The sequence below is a fragment of the Filicampus tigris genome, chromosome 7 (assembly GCF_054856515.1).
Source record: "Filicampus tigris isolate MCC_2025a chromosome 7, RoL_Ftig_1.0, whole genome shotgun sequence".
Taxonomy (NCBI): Eukaryota; Metazoa; Chordata; class Actinopteri; order Syngnathiformes; family Syngnathidae; genus Filicampus; species Filicampus tigris.
The window spans coordinates 21,880,955-21,897,760 of NC_141223.1; the positions used below are offsets into that span (position 1 = coordinate 21,880,955).

The 16,806-nt window shown below is 42.2% G+C and overlaps 2 protein-coding genes across 2 annotated transcripts; both read left to right on the forward strand.

The window, feature by feature from the left end:
• Nucleotides 1–848: 848 nt before the first annotated feature.
• On the forward strand, nucleotides 849–10,692 carry tmprss5 (transmembrane serine protease 5). The gene is made up of 13 exons (XM_086034988.1): nucleotides 849–912; nucleotides 1,300–1,438; nucleotides 2,042–2,122; nucleotides 3,706–3,819; nucleotides 4,154–4,289; nucleotides 5,001–5,114; nucleotides 5,188–5,231; nucleotides 5,318–5,480; nucleotides 5,626–5,810; nucleotides 7,188–7,286; nucleotides 7,371–7,513; nucleotides 7,608–7,760; nucleotides 8,730–10,692. Exons 1-13 carry the CDS (start codon nucleotides 910–912, stop codon nucleotides 8,736–8,738), a joined length of 1,383 nt encoding a protein of 460 aa, XP_085891114.1. The 5' UTR covers nucleotides 849–909; the 3' UTR covers nucleotides 8,739–10,692.
• An 88-nt stretch (nucleotides 10,693–10,780) lies between these two features.
• pih1d2 (PIH1 domain containing 2) lies at nucleotides 10,781–16,795 on the forward strand. Its single transcript, XM_086034996.1, has 5 exons — nucleotides 10,781–11,336; nucleotides 11,940–12,060; nucleotides 13,974–14,231; nucleotides 14,340–14,614; nucleotides 14,716–16,795. The coding sequence occupies exons 1-5, from the start codon at nucleotides 11,154–11,156 to the stop codon at nucleotides 14,848–14,850; spliced, it is 972 nt and encodes a 323-aa protein (XP_085891122.1). The 5' UTR covers nucleotides 10,781–11,153; the 3' UTR covers nucleotides 14,851–16,795.
• Nucleotides 16,796–16,806: the final 11 nt, after the last annotated feature.

Consider the following 16,806-nt stretch of genomic DNA (forward strand, 5'->3'; position numbering starts at 1 on the left):
ACCACACTAACTCTGATCACTACCACTTCTTGCATTGTTTGCTCAGCCTACTTCTCATTCCTATGTCTCTCTCGACCCAACCGATCGAGATAACAGCCTTGCAGTTCCTCTTCCTAAATTGGTTCTTTCAGAACATTCCTACTGGCATTGATACAGGTTATCTGGAAGTCCTAGCTAATCACAGACACGGGTGACTAATAACTCTCAAATCAATCACTCCTTTATTTCCTTCTAACGAAACTGCAAGGTCTCTTTTGAAAAGCAAAGACAAGCTTTGATCTTTCACATCCTTTCCAAGTTCCAGAATCTTCTGCATCTCATCTGCTAATTTATTCTCAATGATCCACTTTTGAAACACTCAGATTTAATTTTCGAAACAGACCGAGCACGGCAGCTTTTTGAATGACCTAAGAGAGTGAAGAGAAAGTCTCATCTGTCAGCAGAGCGTATGGGAGACACTTCACTTTGTTTGCAAGTGCTGAGAAGACGGTGGCTTCGGATTCCAAACGATTGAACATGGGACAAGGGAAGAGACCTTTCAACAAACTCCAATCATGTCCTTTTCTCAATACCTACAAACTGTCAGATCATTACAAGTTCTGGGTACATACTGCTTGCGGCAGAGGTAAAATATGTTAGCGGGCCAGTGTCGTCTTTGCAGCTGGCTTGGAGATGCCCCAACTGGTGCAGCACCTGACAAAGACCAGGTTCAGTTTAGTCTCAGAGGCCTCATGACCCTCCCCTTCGATGGACAAACAACAGCCTCATTCAGTGCACCTCTGCTGACCTCATTGTCTCTTTGTGAAGGGAAAATCCACAGTTGCATTCTGTTAAATGGTCCAGCACTGGACACCCGGCAGACAGTCCCCTGTAGCTCGGCCACAGTCTCCAGATGAGCTTGCAAACAAAATGGTAAGAAAGAGACTCACTGGCACTTTTGTGCTAATTTGCATGTATTTATACACGAGAAATGTCGCTTTGTCACATCTCACATGTTTGTCAAAAGAATTGCATGCGAAATTCCCCAAAGCTTAACTGTACATGCTTATTGCAGTGGCCTTAAGAACATGTTTAGAGAAACTTAAGTGCTATTTTCACAAGGGAGCAGACGACAGTGGCGATTACTAGATGGAATGCAAGTGTCTTTCCTATAGGTAGCTTTATGCTGCTCACAATGGAGAAGCAGACCTGTGAGGATAACACCACAACCTAATGCCACTGAGATCATTACAAACAGGAACCAGTGATAGTTGGTCGAAGCCCACGTGTCCTGTGATGTGCCTCATTTTATTCTGATAGATTCCTGATGGAGACACATTATCTGTCATTGAGAATCCGGTGGCCATTAGCCATCAATTTCCCGCCGAGAAGGGAGCAGTTGTCGAACAAAGCGGGGGAGTGCGGATCTGCTTGAAACGATTTCACAACACAAAGCATGGTAAGTGCCTGTCATAACGCCTCATCACCATCCAACCTTTAGCAGCTAAAACTTAATCGCACGCACTTTCAAACTGTAAAGACACTAACTGTAGTTCCGCTCTTGCATTATGTAAACACTGAGAAAGTCAACTGACAAAGCAGTGAAGATAACTCTGTGCTGTTTATAAGATCCATGTGCCCAAAATTCTCTTTGCTTTGACTAGGCTGCCAGAGGTTTTCTATTGTACTTCAAACATAGCTAAATAAATAGCTTTAAGTCTATTAAAATTGAGCGCTATTTTCACATTAAAGTTGATACAGCTTGAATAGGAGCTCATTAGACTGCACAGGTGTTGTAAGTCAATAAAGTGTTCACGAACAGCAGGGAAATGTAAATACGAACCCTGCTTAAATGACTTCATGGGTTAAGTTTGTCTCAACATTTCTAAATTGCTTGTGATGTTAAGTAGGTGAACTCGGTGTTTCCAAGAGTGAAGCAGCACAAAAGTTTAGAAAATGCCAGCTGCTGATGATGGCACGCAAGCGGAGAGAGTGCTTGTAATTTGTGCCTAGTGAGCATGCATATCGAAGACAGCCAAAATGTATCAATTTGTCGCTCTAGCTCACAGGCTGGTGAGGCTGCTGGCAGCCGCGTGTGCACTTGGACTCTTGGGGGGATTGGCAGTCGGCGTCTGGTTCCTCGGTGAGCATTGTGTGTCTGAAAAATAAGCACCTGGATATCTTTGTCATGTCTAGATTTAGCTCACTCCAGTGCAATCCATCTGACCCGGTTTTGTGAGGATGATACAAAAACGGTCCTAAATTGATTAACATCCACAAGTCTCTTTATTGTGCTTGATTATTGGTTGCCATATAATAGTACACAGTTGTGGTTATCGCTGACAAAGAGTTAGTAATAGTATTGCTGAATAAATGTGACAATTTTCTAGTGACACTGACTGTAAAAGCTGTCTTTTTTCCTCCCACATTTTTTTTTTCTTCCTTATAAATGGCATCAAAAGGGTGCGGGGTATTGAAGTCACCCGGGCTATGTTCTCTGCATTCTGGGGAGGATCAGAGCTGTAACTGAGGTGGAATTCCGTGGATTTTGTACAAAAGGCATAGACGGTTAAAATTGTGGATTTTCAGTTTCCGCATTTTTGCAGCGTCCTCTTTATAAAAGTGGCTTGACTTATTTCAGTTGCCTATCCCTGCCACAGAGCCTAACTTAACATTACGTTAACTTAACTTAGGCTCTGTAGCTCTACATTAAGTTAACTTAACTTAGGCTCTATGGCAGGGATGGCGGCGCCATTTTTTATCAGTGCTACTGGGAGCCCACATAGGACCATCATCTCTGAATCAAATGTATGACAAAAATGCCATTTTAAATATCAACAAAATACATGCATAGGTGCAAAATCTGTGCTCTTTATCTATCCATCTATTATCTGAACCACTATCCTCACCAGGTTTGCAAGAGTGCTGGAGCCTATCCCAGCTGACTCAGACGGGGTACATCCTCAACTGGTCGCCAGCCAATCGCAGAGTGCTCTTTATATATTTCATTTTACATAACACATTTCTCAATGCCTGTATAAAAGATCCAACCTTTAACAATAATGCAAAGGGCTCTTGTGCATAAATTACTTATTCTGTGCATTTTTTCACAATCAACTCACTCCAAATTTTTGGATATTATTGATTTACTATGTTTGTCCTGCATGTATTTTCAGATACGCAAAAAAATAGGACTTCTCACACTGTAATAGTGCTGTTTAAGCAAGCAAAAGAAAGCCATGTCTGCCATCCAAGGGGTGAATGATATTACAACTTAAAACTACAAAGTAGAACCCAGATGTTTGCGGTAGTGTAGAGATCGTGCCGGTCCACGAATAGCAAAAATCTGCGAAAAATTGACACCCATTGAAATGCACTGGGTGTCTCTAATATATGACTAAGGGGAAAGAAATGTAATTTTGTGAAAAAAAGTGACCCCCCCCCCCCACCCAGCACAATCCTCAAGAGGAAACAGAAATATATATATTTTTTTAAATCGATAAATAATGAAATCAATATTCAATAAATCAAGGGGCCACTCAATGTGGTCACGGGCCACACCCATTGCCCATTCCTGCATTACGTACATTTTAACTAACATTTCAATTTAAAACCTTACATGCAGAATGAGTACTATTTGTCGGGAGAGTTTCATAAACTTAAACTCAATGATGGCTCTTAGACTGACAGTCTTACTAATTAACTACATCATGTTTTACTACTCAGTCAAGTTTTTCCTGAGGCCGTCGTCCTCTCACAGTGCAGTAGGACTGGGGGACACAAAGGAGACGTCTTTCTGCAACGTGACAGAGGAAATTTCCATCGCCGACCCCAGGAAAGGTCTGTGTCAGCTCCCTTTTTTCACTGCTAATTGGAGGAAAGCTTCTACTCCACTGTTAACGAAGGAAGAAAGGGATAGTGAAGTTGTCTATTGTTATTTGTCGTAGTGGAGGGCACAGTTCAGCTCTGAAGTGAATTTGAGCGGAAAATTACCATTCAAAATCGGATTCTTTGGGGTTTTTTTTACTCTCGAGACCTGCCCATTGACTACATTACCACTGATACTTTTTTGGTCTTGCTTTTATTTTCCTCAATCACTTCTCACTGTCAGACAGTTAATTAAATGCTGGCCGGGAGCCTGCCTTTGGAGGGATTTTCAATCAATCAGGTTCAGTGTTTTACAGGATCAGCCCCGAGAACTCTCTGCTGGAGATCCAGCTGGGAAAGTTGCCCACCTGGCTGCCGGTGTGCTATGAGCGATGGAACTCTTCACTGGGAACACTGGTCTGCAGGCAACTGGGTTATCTGAGGTTCGTCTGGCTCCAGACATTGTGCTCTCATTACTGCACTGTAAGTCGTGCACAGACTCACTAATTCACCCTTCTAACCTGGAACTGCCGGAAGACTTCATTATGTTCTCACAATTTAATTGACTTGAGTATAAAGATCATACAAAAAGATTAAGCACTACATCACATTTGGACCGGGTAATTTCCTAGCAGCATTACATTTCACGACACCTTCATTTACAAAACCTGAAAGTATTGTCCTTTCCGTGAAACCTGTGAACTGAGACACATTCCCTTCCCAAACACTGATAAACCTCCACTTTCAACATCTGAAATTCATTTTTTTTCTGGACAATTGGGTCCTCAGTTAACCCAAAAAGCAAAAAATGCATATTCAAAGAAACTGACTCATCTAATTACTTACGTCAGGGGTGTCAAACTCATCTTTGTCGCAGGCCACATCAGAGTTATGGTGTCCCTCGGAGGGCCGTTACGACTGTGAACCCATATAAATGTAGCATCGCCTTATATTATCAAAAAAACAATCACGGATAACTAGTTTTGAAATCAAAATTAGACAGTAAATAGCTTGTGCAACTATGTTTCAATGTAAGCCAATACACATGATTTGACTTCACGGGCCACATAAAATGATGCCGCGGGCCGGATCTGGCCCCCGGGCCTTGAGTTTGACACCTGTGACTTACGTATTTGCATCAAATGTAATTTCAGACTGACTAAGCACAAAGGTGTGAATCTGACTGATATTGGGCCCAACTACACAGAGGGTTTCCTCCAGATTACATCAGAACAACGGGGAACTCTGGAAAACATGTGGCAGTTCAGGTAATGGTCAGCGGACATTTTAGCCCATATTGTGGTTGCTGTTTTCAAACATTAAAAGTTTGATTTCATTTAGGCGGAGCTGTATCACTGACAAGGTCATCGCCTTGCAATGTTTTGGTGAGGCCATCATACTATGGAAAATCAGCTTGATGTCAGACATTTTCTGAACCGCTTCGTGCGCCATTTCTTTCTCGGCTTCTAAGAGTGCGGCACACGAGCCAAGCTGGCCAGAATAATCGGGGGAGTCGAAGCCACGCTGGGAAGGTGGCCCTGGCAGGTCAGCCTCTACTACAGCAACCGCCACACTTGCGGAGGCTCCATCATCACCAGCCAATGGATCATCACAGCTGCTCACTGTGTGCACAAGTAAGAACAGGCTGACCTTTGCAGCGCTGACAGTTCAGAGGTTACACCTACTTCAAAACAGCTGTGCCATGTCGCCACACACAGTACAGGTGATAGTTCTCCCTTTCATGCTTTTGACTCCTCTTTTGTGTCTTCAAAATGTCAGCTACAGGGTGCCGCAGGTGTCCAGCTGGGCGGTCTACACAGGCGTGGTGACGCGCAGCTTGGCGAAAACGACGGAGCCCACGGGACACGTCGTGGAGAAGATAGTCTACAACAAGAACTACAACCACGTGAGCCACGACAGCGACATCGCCCTGATGAAACTGCGGACGCCGCTCAATTTTTCAGGTCCATGCGGGAGTCAGCATTTTTGCAAAGATGTCAAGGAGACGTCTATTATTTTTTTCATTTAAAACAGCTCAAGGCAGCTCTGCTTACCTTGTGGCTTTCACATGAGCAGGGGTGCCGCACTTGTAGTGTGCATGGCAGTGCTACATAACAGTGGGGCAGAAGCACAGAATGCCATGGTCACAGTCATGTTGATGTGACTTTCGGCTTGCTCCGTCAGGGGTCGCCACGCACGTAGTCACAGCATGATTTCTTTAGCACAGTTTTAATGCTGGATGCCCTTCCTGACACAATCCACCCAATTCATATTTCCAGGAATAGTCAGATTGACTTCGTATTTTGCTTTCTCACTTGATGGGTGGGCACTGGGCAGGCATTCCGCAGACCCAACTCTTCATATACAAGCCATTAAAAAGTCACTTTTCCACAATAGGTCTCCTTTAAAGCTTAAACTAATTCAGAATCAGAAAACTATTTATCCCCACTGGGCAATTAAAGGACTAGTGAGCGGCATAGACAGCTAAGGCTAAGATTTATAATTTTTTTATTGTTTAAGTAGTAAAATAGCTAAGGGCTTTATTTCTCCTTTTCGGAAATTCAGTCACCACAAGTCACACAAAAAGTAGGAAACAATGTAAAAAAGACACCAAAATGAGTGGTTGGTGTCAGGAAGTCTGTCACAGTAAAATAAGTAAATACTGTGGCTTTGTGATGTGCACAATTACAATATTAGCCTGACAGTCCCTGTGAAGTGAAAATAAACAACATTTGACCCACCACAGACAAGAGTGTTAACTACTCTGCCAAATTTGATTGATTAAAATAACAACAACAAAACTGTCAACTGTCAACCAAATACCACTACTATGACCTGCAAAAATGCATGCTATTGCATCTAACATCTTTCCTTGTCAACTCAACTATATGTTTGAGCCACGAAAATAGATTCGCTTAAAGCCTCCAGTTGCTGGAATATATCTCGTTGTCATCACAGGGTTTTTTCATGCCATGAGAAGGAAGCGCTCCAAAGCGTCCATGGCAGTGAGGAGCCATGTCCACACACCACAAGCTGGCTGTCATGTCCGACTCTCACATTGCGCAAGCTTTAATACAGGAAGTCAAACTTAAAAACCAAAAAAAATGATGTGCTATAGAAAAAAGTAAAGACTTTTTTTTTTTTTAATCTGTGTCAACAACATACATAAAGCTATGTCTGATTAAAATTTGCTGTGGACCAGTGTTATCAGTACGTGTGTACAGTAATGCAATTGCAATTTCGGTCACCATCGACTGTTACAAGATTATATAACTTGCATAATAAGCACAAGAAAACAATGAAAGTGACACTTCCCTAATCTTGTCCAACTCTACAAATAGATACAGTTCGCCCGGTGTGCTTGCCTCAGTACGACTACGACCCTCCTGGAGGTACGCAGTGCTGGATCTCTGGCTGGGGATACACACAACCTGATGGCGGTAAGTAAGGTGCCACTCTAAGACAAACTGTACTCCAGGGGGAGCGCATACAGAGGAGCTGTGGTGACTGCCTGTGTCTTTCAGTTCACTCATCTGACACCCTGAAAGAGGCCCCCGTCCTCATCATAGGCACCAACAAGTGCAACAGCTCCTGCATGTACAACGGAGAAATCACACCGCGGATGCTCTGTGCCGGATACGCTGAAGGAAAAGTGGACACGTGTCAGGTGCACGGTTTCGGCTGTACCTTGTTTTGATGTTACCAAGGCAGGATCAGTCGGTCATGGGTGACGTTTGTGTTCAACACCGTGTCTGTCGCAGGGGGATAGTGGTGGGCCTCTAGTATGCCAGGATGACAATGTGTGGCGGCTGATGGGGGTCGTCAGCTGGGGGAATGGCTGCGCCGAGCCCAACCATCCAGGAGTCTACACCAAGGTGGCCAAATTCCTTGGGTGGATCTACGAAATGATGGAGGTAGACCCATTCATTCACATTACATGGCAGTTTACATTACATTGTAAAAAGAGCAGAAGTTTATGGTTGGCCTGCGTAGTTAATGCACAGAGTTGCCTACTTTAACAGTTTGGCCACTATATTAATTTTGTGACTTCTTTAGTGACTTAACGCCAATGTTTTAAAAAACAAGTGAGTTACCGCTAACAGACAGCATGAGCAAAAAAAAAACTTTTGACAAGTTTTCCATGTGACAAGAAGGCAGTCTGGTGGATAGCACTCACAAAGTTAATCACGCTGAGCATTGGGAAGTAAGTGGAAGTGAAGAGGGTTAAACAAACAAAATGAAGAAAAAAAAAACCTTGAAATTAGAAATCTAATTTTGTGCAAAAGATCCCAGATTTTATTTTAAGGCTATGTGGCCCAGCCCAAACTAATGGATGGTTTGTAAGACAAATGATGAATAGAAAACAAGAGTTCACGTTATGTGCAAGCTTCAACAATAACTATGACAAAGAAAATCAGCGGCCGTGTCAGAAGGTCCACACTATTCCCTATAGAGTGCACTATTGAGGAGTCCCACCATTTTGTAGGGGTGTCCGAATGTCCAAGAGAAAAAATGTAGTGCACTCAAAAGTGCAAAAAGTAGTGAGCAACGATGGTCACTCAAGTTAATATAGACCGCAATGCATTGTACATGGAAAACACAATGGCACAGGCGAACGACAGGGCAAGTGCGGACATCAAAGCGAAACAGTAATTATACACCATGGAAATAATTCACTACATTTAAGTGAAAAATGTACAGCAAAAGAAATCAAATACAGTATAAAATATTTTTTTTATTCAAAATAAATAATCTTAATGTGCCGGTGCATCATGACAAGTACGGTGGTCACGTGCTATGCAATAAGGGTGGACATTCGGACACAGCTGGAGTAATTAAATTACTCCATTTTGTTTACTGATTACAGTTCCTTTCCGTTCCAGACTTACTGAGGAGTTACCGTGACACAAGAACACAAGCCGTAACAGTGGACATTTGAACTACAAAAAAATGCTTATTTAATGTAAACATACAATCATCTATGTACAAGGTGGGCCAAAAATAGGTTTACACTTTTGACCAAATAAATTTGATTACATTTACAGTTTTTGAGCCTGGCATCTTTCATTCCCTCCCTCAAAAGTTTTCAGTTTTGCATTTGTCATTCTCTGACAAACTTTTCTGCACCCCTACTAGAGGTGGGCGATATATATCGTCATCGATATCATCGTCAATCTTGCTTTCACGATGTGTGATTTGAAAATCAGGGTGCATTGACGGCAGAGGAGGAGGAAGTGATAATCATTCGCCGAATCAGCGGGCAGGACCCGGTCACGTGACTCTGTCCGCACTGCAGCCGATCTGTTTCAAACATGGAGGAATGTCGAGCGGGGATTCATTGCGAGGTGCGAGTCCACGTCGTCCGTAGTGTGTAAATGGTTTGGGGTGGATGAGACTAACGTCGGTGGGAATAAGGTTGTTAGATGTGCGAAAACGGTCACCGTGAAGAGCAATTCTGTTGCACCACGAGCCATGGATTAGGAAGAAAACGTGGTGGCCGCGCAAGCACGCTAAACAAAAGCTTAAACGCACACACTCAGAGAACAGTCGCCGAGTTGAACCAACAAATATAAATGCACGCACACCCACACTCAGTACTTGTATTCTGAATACAGTGGCCAATGTATGAGAATGGGTGCTGTCATGACGACGTCTTTTTTTTCTCTCGCTGGGTGACACTTCTGTCACACGTCACATATCAAATACATTTTTTCTCTGATTGCTGTAGTTAACACCTTTTTCTCATTCTGATTGCTCTAGTAGTTGGCAGTGGTACACCAGTACTTACTGCAGCTCAAAACGTCACATTATCATGGAATAACAGCAGAGACATTTAAATGACATAAACATTCCCAAAAATCAATGTACCGGTAAGTCTATAAATATTTTTATGTTCTTTATTGTTAAATATTGTCGTAGAATATCATTATGTTTTGCAGAAGCTGTGTTTAGCAATTTAAAAGAGTTGTTCATAAACACTTTCTATCCACAATTGGTCTGTGAAGCAAGTGCAGATTTAAAATATTTTTTGTAGAATATTGTCAAATTGGGTTAGCACGTCCGCCTCACAGTTCAGAGGTTGTGGGTTCGATCCCGGCTCCAGCCTGCCTGTGTGGAGTTTGCATGTTCTCCCTGTGCCTGCGTGGGTTTTCTCCGGGTACTCCGGTTTCCTCCCACATTCCAAAAACATGCATGGTAAGTTGATTGCGCACTCTAAATTCCCTCTAGGTGTGACTGTGAGTGCGAATGTTTGTCTCTGTGTGCCCTGCGATTGGCTGGCAACCAATTCAGGGTGTCCCCCGCCTACTGCCCAGGGATAGGCTCCAGCATGCCCGCGATCCTTGTGAGGATAAGCGGTATAGATAATGGATGGATGGATGGCTGGATCGTCAAATTATCGTTAGACTTATTTGAAAAAAATTACGATTTTTTTTTTGGCCCATATCGCCCACCCTTAACCCCTACCTTTCTTTCTAACTTCTGCCTTCCTTCCATTTGCATATTCTTCCTTTCTGACCTCCTCAATTCCCTTCGTGCAACCTTAACATCTCTCCTTCTGTTGCTTAAAGCAGCCTTCCTTCCTTCCTACCCTTCCTAACTTCATTCTTCATCTGCTTCCTTCCTTTCATCCTTCAGCACCTCTTCACTACTGCTTTTAAATCCACTTTTTTGTTCTTCAAATTACCTGTCATGCTTCTCAGTACCAGTAAAAGAACGAAAAAAAGAAGCATTCATCAAAAAAAGGGGAAAAAAAAGTGTACCTACTTTTGGCCCACCGTTTATTTCTATATGTACTTTTTTGGTTTGTTTTGTTTTTCTGTACCAAATATAAATGTCTTGTGCTAACTTACTGTGTCAGGTGGAGATCATTGAGCCAGGACGTTCTTGGCCACCGGTGTGGCCTTTGTAACGGTTCAACTCGGCTAGTTTCCATAGCAACCGACAACACAGCAGAAATCTGCACGAACAGCTTCCACTAGTTAGGATACCAATTCGTAAATGGGGGTAGCTAGTGTTATTTTAATGATACGTAACCAAGGATCCTAGGCTGTATTCGTATGAATTAGCAAACGGACACTGTTTGTTTCTTACTTGCCAATTTAAATGAATTTTCGTTGACGAACGAGAGCATAAGCATGAGCTTATTCAGGGACTGACGCTAGTTAATGACGTGAGGCTTTACAACGATTACTTTGGTTTAAAAAGCGTGTGATAATAGACAATTGTCGTTACAAGTGAGTTAATAGTGTTCGGTATTTGTACTGGGAGACGGACCTTTCGACCAACTGTCCAGTTTGGGGTTGGAAATGTCGTCCGGCGGCGGCCCTGGAGATGTTTTCCAGCAGGTCAACCAGCTGTGGTCCATGTTGGACGACCTTTGCCAGAACGACCCAGAAGCTTACCGGACCTTCGTGGAGAAACAGGTGAAATCCGGCATGGAGTACAACGCTCCACCTCAGCTCGACTCGTGTGTACGCACTGACATGTTGGTAAGTGGCCGCACATTATTGATCCGCATTGTCTGCACAGGTGGCTAATTTGTGAAGGCCTATGAGCCACACGTACGCTAAAAAAAAAAAAAAAAAGAAAATAATCAATGGCACCACAAATAAAGAAATACTTTCATGTCAAATCAGAACAACTGAGAAAACAAAGTAAATGGCTTAAGTGACTATTTGAATGGGTGAAGTGTCAGTATATATGTATGTGTGTGTATATATATATATATATATATATATATATATATATATATATATATATATACATGTGAGGTTTTGCTTTTTTCTAAAAAAAAAAAAAAAAGAGAAAAAAATGTGATGCCACAAGTCCGTCTGACGGAATGCTCATCTGCGTAATGTGTGCGTGTGTTTGTGTATGGATGGATGGATGGATGGATGGATGGATGGATGGATAGATAGATAGATAGAAACCTGCATTCCTTTCCACAACGGCGTAAACACTCCCTTCTACCTGCCTCAGTCTACCGAAAGGACGAAAACTCCACCCATGCGTACAGTTTGCGCTGGGCAGGAAAATAGGGCCCAAGGACCTGTTTTGTTTACGGTTCATAATGGTCTTTCTGCCCTCACCAGGAACCACAAGGAGGCTTGCTGTACATTAACATATGCAGCTGGAAGCGTGTACCAGCATCCCAGGATCCCAGCAAGCCATTACCTGTGTACGCAGGAAGCCTGGAAGTACACACAGATGAAGGTGAGAGCACTAAAAACAATTATGTGGAGAAGAAATGACCTCTATTGTATGCCAATACCACAAGGGCTACACGCAGACTTAAAGTGGAAGTCAACCCAAACATATTTTTTTCAAGAATATGTCCTATGAAACAAGGCAATCTGATAAATATTGCGTTTGTGGAATAAGAGTTTTAATCCACCCGTTTTTAGCCATCTCTGGGGGCAGCCATATCGTCACTTCTGTCCACTGAACATGACATCACAACTGCTCAGGGCTCAGGTTACGACCAATCACGGCTCACCTGTTTTCTGAAGCCCTTTAATCGGCAAGTCAACCCAAACATATTTTCTTCCTCAATTTGTTCTATGGAGGCCCAGTAGTTGAAATGCAACATTCTGATTAATATTGCGTTTGAGGAATATGAGTTAAGCAGCAAAATCCACCCGTTTAGCCACCTCAGGGGGCGGCCATTTTGTCACTTCTGTCCACTGAAAATTACATCACAACTGCTTAGGGCTCAGGTAATGACCAATCACGGTTCAGCTTCAGAAAACAGGTCAGCCCTGATTGGTCGTTACCTGAGTCAATCACAGGATCTTAACCCAATAGAGTATGCATTTCACCTCTTGAAGAAGAGACTGAAGGGAGAAACCCCCAGAAACAAACAAGAGCTAAAAGAGGTTGCATTAAAGACCTAGAAAATCATTTAAAATGAAGAATGCAACAGTCTGGTGAAGTCAGTGGCTTGCAGGCTTGATGCAGTTATTGCATGGAAGGGTTAGGCCACCAAATTCTCTTTTATGTTAATTTAATAAGTCTCTTCCAATAATTTTGCTCACTTGAACAGCGGGTGGCTTCAAAAAAAGATGCCCTGTCTTGAGTTGTTGAACACATCTAGATGTAAATACTATGAAATAAAAGCTGGAATTCTGAACGTGTCTCATATTCACCATTTTGATCCGAAACCCAAATGGCTTCAGTCTATATACTTTGGAGGAGACTGTATAATGCCACTATTTGGTGGTATTTCACTGTTGTGTTTGAGTTTTTAAAAATAAACTGCAGAGCACTGTTTAAATGTGTTTTTTAATTGTTTTAAAAGTGTACTTAAAACGGACGGATTTTCACATATCACAGCCGGTCTGTAACATAACCCAAACAATTACTAATACCGTAAACCCAGACCAATGTGGGTTTTGCTTTAAAAGAAAAAAAAAAAATGTGATACCACAAATCAAAGGTAATATAATGTAAACCATAAAACTTACTCTGACATCAGGAAGTCTGACTGCTCAGCACAATATAGGCACAATGATTTTAAAAATCATTGTGCCTATTGTGTGCACAATATAGGCACAATGATTTTTAAAATCCATCCATCCATTATTGATACCGCTTATCCTCACAAGAGAGTCTATCCCAGCTGTCTTCGGGCAGTAGGCAGGGGACAACCTGAATTGGTTGCCAGCCAATCGCAGGGCACACAGAGACAAACATCCGCACTCACAATCACACCTAGGGGCAATTTAGAGAGTCCATCAATTTTCCATGCATGTTTTTGGAATGTGGGAGGAAACCGGAGTACCCGGAGAAAACCCATGCAGGCACGGGGAGAACATGCAAACTCCACACAGGGAGGCCGGAGCCGGGATCGCACCCACGACCTCTGAACTGTGAGGCGGACGTGCTAACCAGTCGACCACCGTGCCGCCCAATTTATAAAATCATTGTGCCTATATTGTGCTGAGCAGTACAATAACTTGGTTACTTGGTAACTTGGCAGTACAGTAACTTCAGACGTGAAGCAAGCTGTAAAAAAAAAAAAAAAAATGTTGCAGGTGGCAGAAAAAGTGTGATTGAACCCTAGGGTTAGTTAGGGTGAAAAGATTTGGTGATGCAACACCCACATCCCCCTGTATATACTTTTCCAGGTGCTTACAATGTGCTGGACATAGCGTTTAACCCCGACGTGCTGCAGGATTGTAAGAAAGACAAGGCCGGGATGGACCAAGTCTACATGTTGGCTCTCAGCTTTGCCCAGCAGCAGCACGGGCTAAAGTTGTCTCAGCAGTATAATGTCGTTAGCTTTTGCCCCAAAAATGGCCCGGAGGACTTGCGCCGCCGCCTCGGCTTCCAGCAGCAGCAGCAGCAGCAACAGCGACTGACCGCAGACAAACAGTCAAATGCAGGTAAGGTAATAAATTAGCACCCTGACAATCCGCTGCAGGCCTTTTTTGTGTCTGAGCTCATCTTTCAGTTCCGTCCGTCATCGATAACAATTAAGCTTTTATTTACAGCCAGTCAGAGCCCGGACTCTCTCCTGCAGCAGATCAACTCTCTGCGGCTGGCTAAAGACAACACGGGGCCGTCGGCTGATATCGTCTGTCGGCCCGCCGTTCGCAAGAAGGGCTTGATCGAGGTAATCTCCTCCACCACGTTCGAGCGGCCTGAGAAGCCTGAATATCAACTAGAGGTGAAGACCCATGCCGAGGGATTTCCCTGCAAGATGGAGCTGACCGTGGAGCTGCCCAAGATTAGCTCCATGTCGGAGTGGCAGCTCAAGATGTCCAAGGTGAGGCATGATTACTCTTGTAGCAGGGACATACAAGGGACTGCTTCGTGGTTAGGCACAACATATTAAGGATGTCATGAAAATGTTGGTTTTCTGTGCAGGATGACGTCTTGTTAGAGGTGGAGGACGTCTACTACTTGCTTCTGGACTTCCCAAAAGCTGTAAATGAAAACAGTGCTGTTGCCATATTTAACAAGCGGAGTCGAAGGCTTACGGTAACAGCAGATATTTTGTGACATATCTCCGGTCTGGGAATGATTAGCGTGAAAGTTAAAATAAAATAGGCCTACTGAAAATGCACAAAGGTAAGTTCTCAAACTGAAAATTAAGTTAATAGTACAGGTAGGTAGAGTTGGTAAAGGAGCCATAGACAATATGCTTACAACACTCTTCCCTGGCACATTAGCGTTAGCTAACAGTGTTAGCTTCTGATTAGCAGCACACAGTTGATTGCTCGGCTACGGGTTAAGTTGTCAACGCAATGGCGTTGGAGGGGTATGCAGTAGGGCTGCTCGATTATGAAAAAAATATTAATCACGATTATTTTGGTAATAATTGAAATCACGATTATTCAAACAATTATTTTTTTCTACAAAACAAGCACAGGTTTAAACATGTAAAAAATATTAAGACAAAATTCTTTGAAATGCTATAATTTAAGTTCGTTTTGGACCCAACAACATTTATTAAATTAATTATTTAAAAAAAAAAATTTAAGTGCAAATGTATAAATTAAAGTATGGTTTCCTTGTATAAACAAACAAGTTAACTTGCTATGCACTTATATTGCCAAAGTAGTAAACTGCTTGAAGTAAAATGCTAATTTTGACAGAATAACAGACATGCTATTCATCTATACATTTAGACCTTTGTCTGGAGCCTTTTTTGTTTTGTTTTTAAAGTAATATTTACACATAGTAAACAAAGTTAAAGTAATTTGCTTCTAATAAATTATAAATTTAATATGCTGATTGGGTCAAACTAATTTAAATGTTGACTGTTACATACTAGTACGTAATCTATACAAAACTTATAAATTACAGTAGGCCATATATAAACTATTACAATATAATGACCAATAATATGTTTACAAATTTGAAGAAAATTTGAAACAAAAATGAACACAAAAAATTTGACTTCATATTATAGACTACGCAAGAAATTTAACTTAAGTCACAGTAATAATGTGGTTGGCATGGTTTCTGAATTCATGGATTCGTTGTGTTGCCGGTGGATGCAGGGACAACTTGCACTTTATACGTCTTTGCCCGCCGAACCCAAAATGTAACCAAATAAGCGATTTCGACTTGCCTTCCTTGTTTACAAGTCGTTCCTGTGGCGGGTCTTGTGCCATTTTTAGGTCTGTTACTCTGTTAAAGCGTTGAGTAGGAGCGTGTGCAGTGTGACTTGCAGGGTGCGGGCTAGCTGGCTACCTAGCTAGCTAGCTTGGAGAGGGCGGCGCGGCGGAGTAACTCGTATGCTCATGCCTCAAAACAACTCAGAATTAGTATTGATAATCGTTTTTTACAATTATGCCAATTTTGTAATCGTGGAGTGTAATAATGGAAATCGTAATTGAATTTCGATTAATTGCAAAGCCCTAGTATACAGTATGTGTTTGGTGATGTGCTTCAAAACACAGAGGGCCTGATTGAGATTCACAGGTTCAAAAATAAGACCAAACAGACAGGAAAGCTGATCAGCTTACCTGGCTAACCAAGATTACTTCATTCAAATGGGCAAAATTGCCACACAGTACATTTTCACATTCTGGTACAAAGGAATATTATACAAGTACTTTAATTACTTTAATGCATGTAATTTAGCCTGCACATTGTGATTTATCAAACCTGTGCACTTTTTGGGTGTGCTGTCCCAAGTTTGAAAGATAATGTTACACAGGATGGCCATATACATGAGATACAATTGCCATGCACTATCGGTGAATTAAATCCAACAAAATGTGGTAGTTGTAGGCACCCAAATTATTGGATTGACAGATTTCTTTCTGTATGGTGAATCTTGCCCTTTCTATATGAAATGTTTTAGCTTCTGTAACCTCAAATGTCAAAACCAATTTTTATCTTGGTTTTGAACTTCAGAAATGGCACATGCACGCGCAGAGTAATAAAACTGTTTGTTGTAAGACAAATAAAAAAATCTCTGTCTTGGTTTTTACCAGTCTTGGTGTA

Bases quoted from the DNA above. Each gene is read 5' to 3' on its own strand.
- tmprss5 (XM_086034988.1), top strand. The intron at 5,811-7,187 runs GTCCATGCGGGA...CTCTACAAATAG, and splicing joins GACGCCGCTCAATTTTTCAG to ATACAGTTCGCCCGGTGTGC. The intron at 7,514-7,607 runs GTGCACGGTTTC...TGTCTGTCGCAG, and splicing joins GAAAAGTGGACACGTGTCAG to GGGGATAGTGGTGGGCCTCT.
- pih1d2 (XM_086034996.1), top strand. From the start codon at position 11,154: ATGTCGTCCGGCGGCGGCCCTGGAGATGTTTTCCAGCAGGTCAACCAG. The intron at 14,232-14,339 runs GTAAGGTAATAA...TTTTATTTACAG, and splicing joins AGACAAACAGTCAAATGCAG to CCAGTCAGAGCCCGGACTCT. The intron at 14,615-14,715 runs GTGAGGCATGAT...TTTTCTGTGCAG, and splicing joins GGCAGCTCAAGATGTCCAAG to GATGACGTCTTGTTAGAGGT.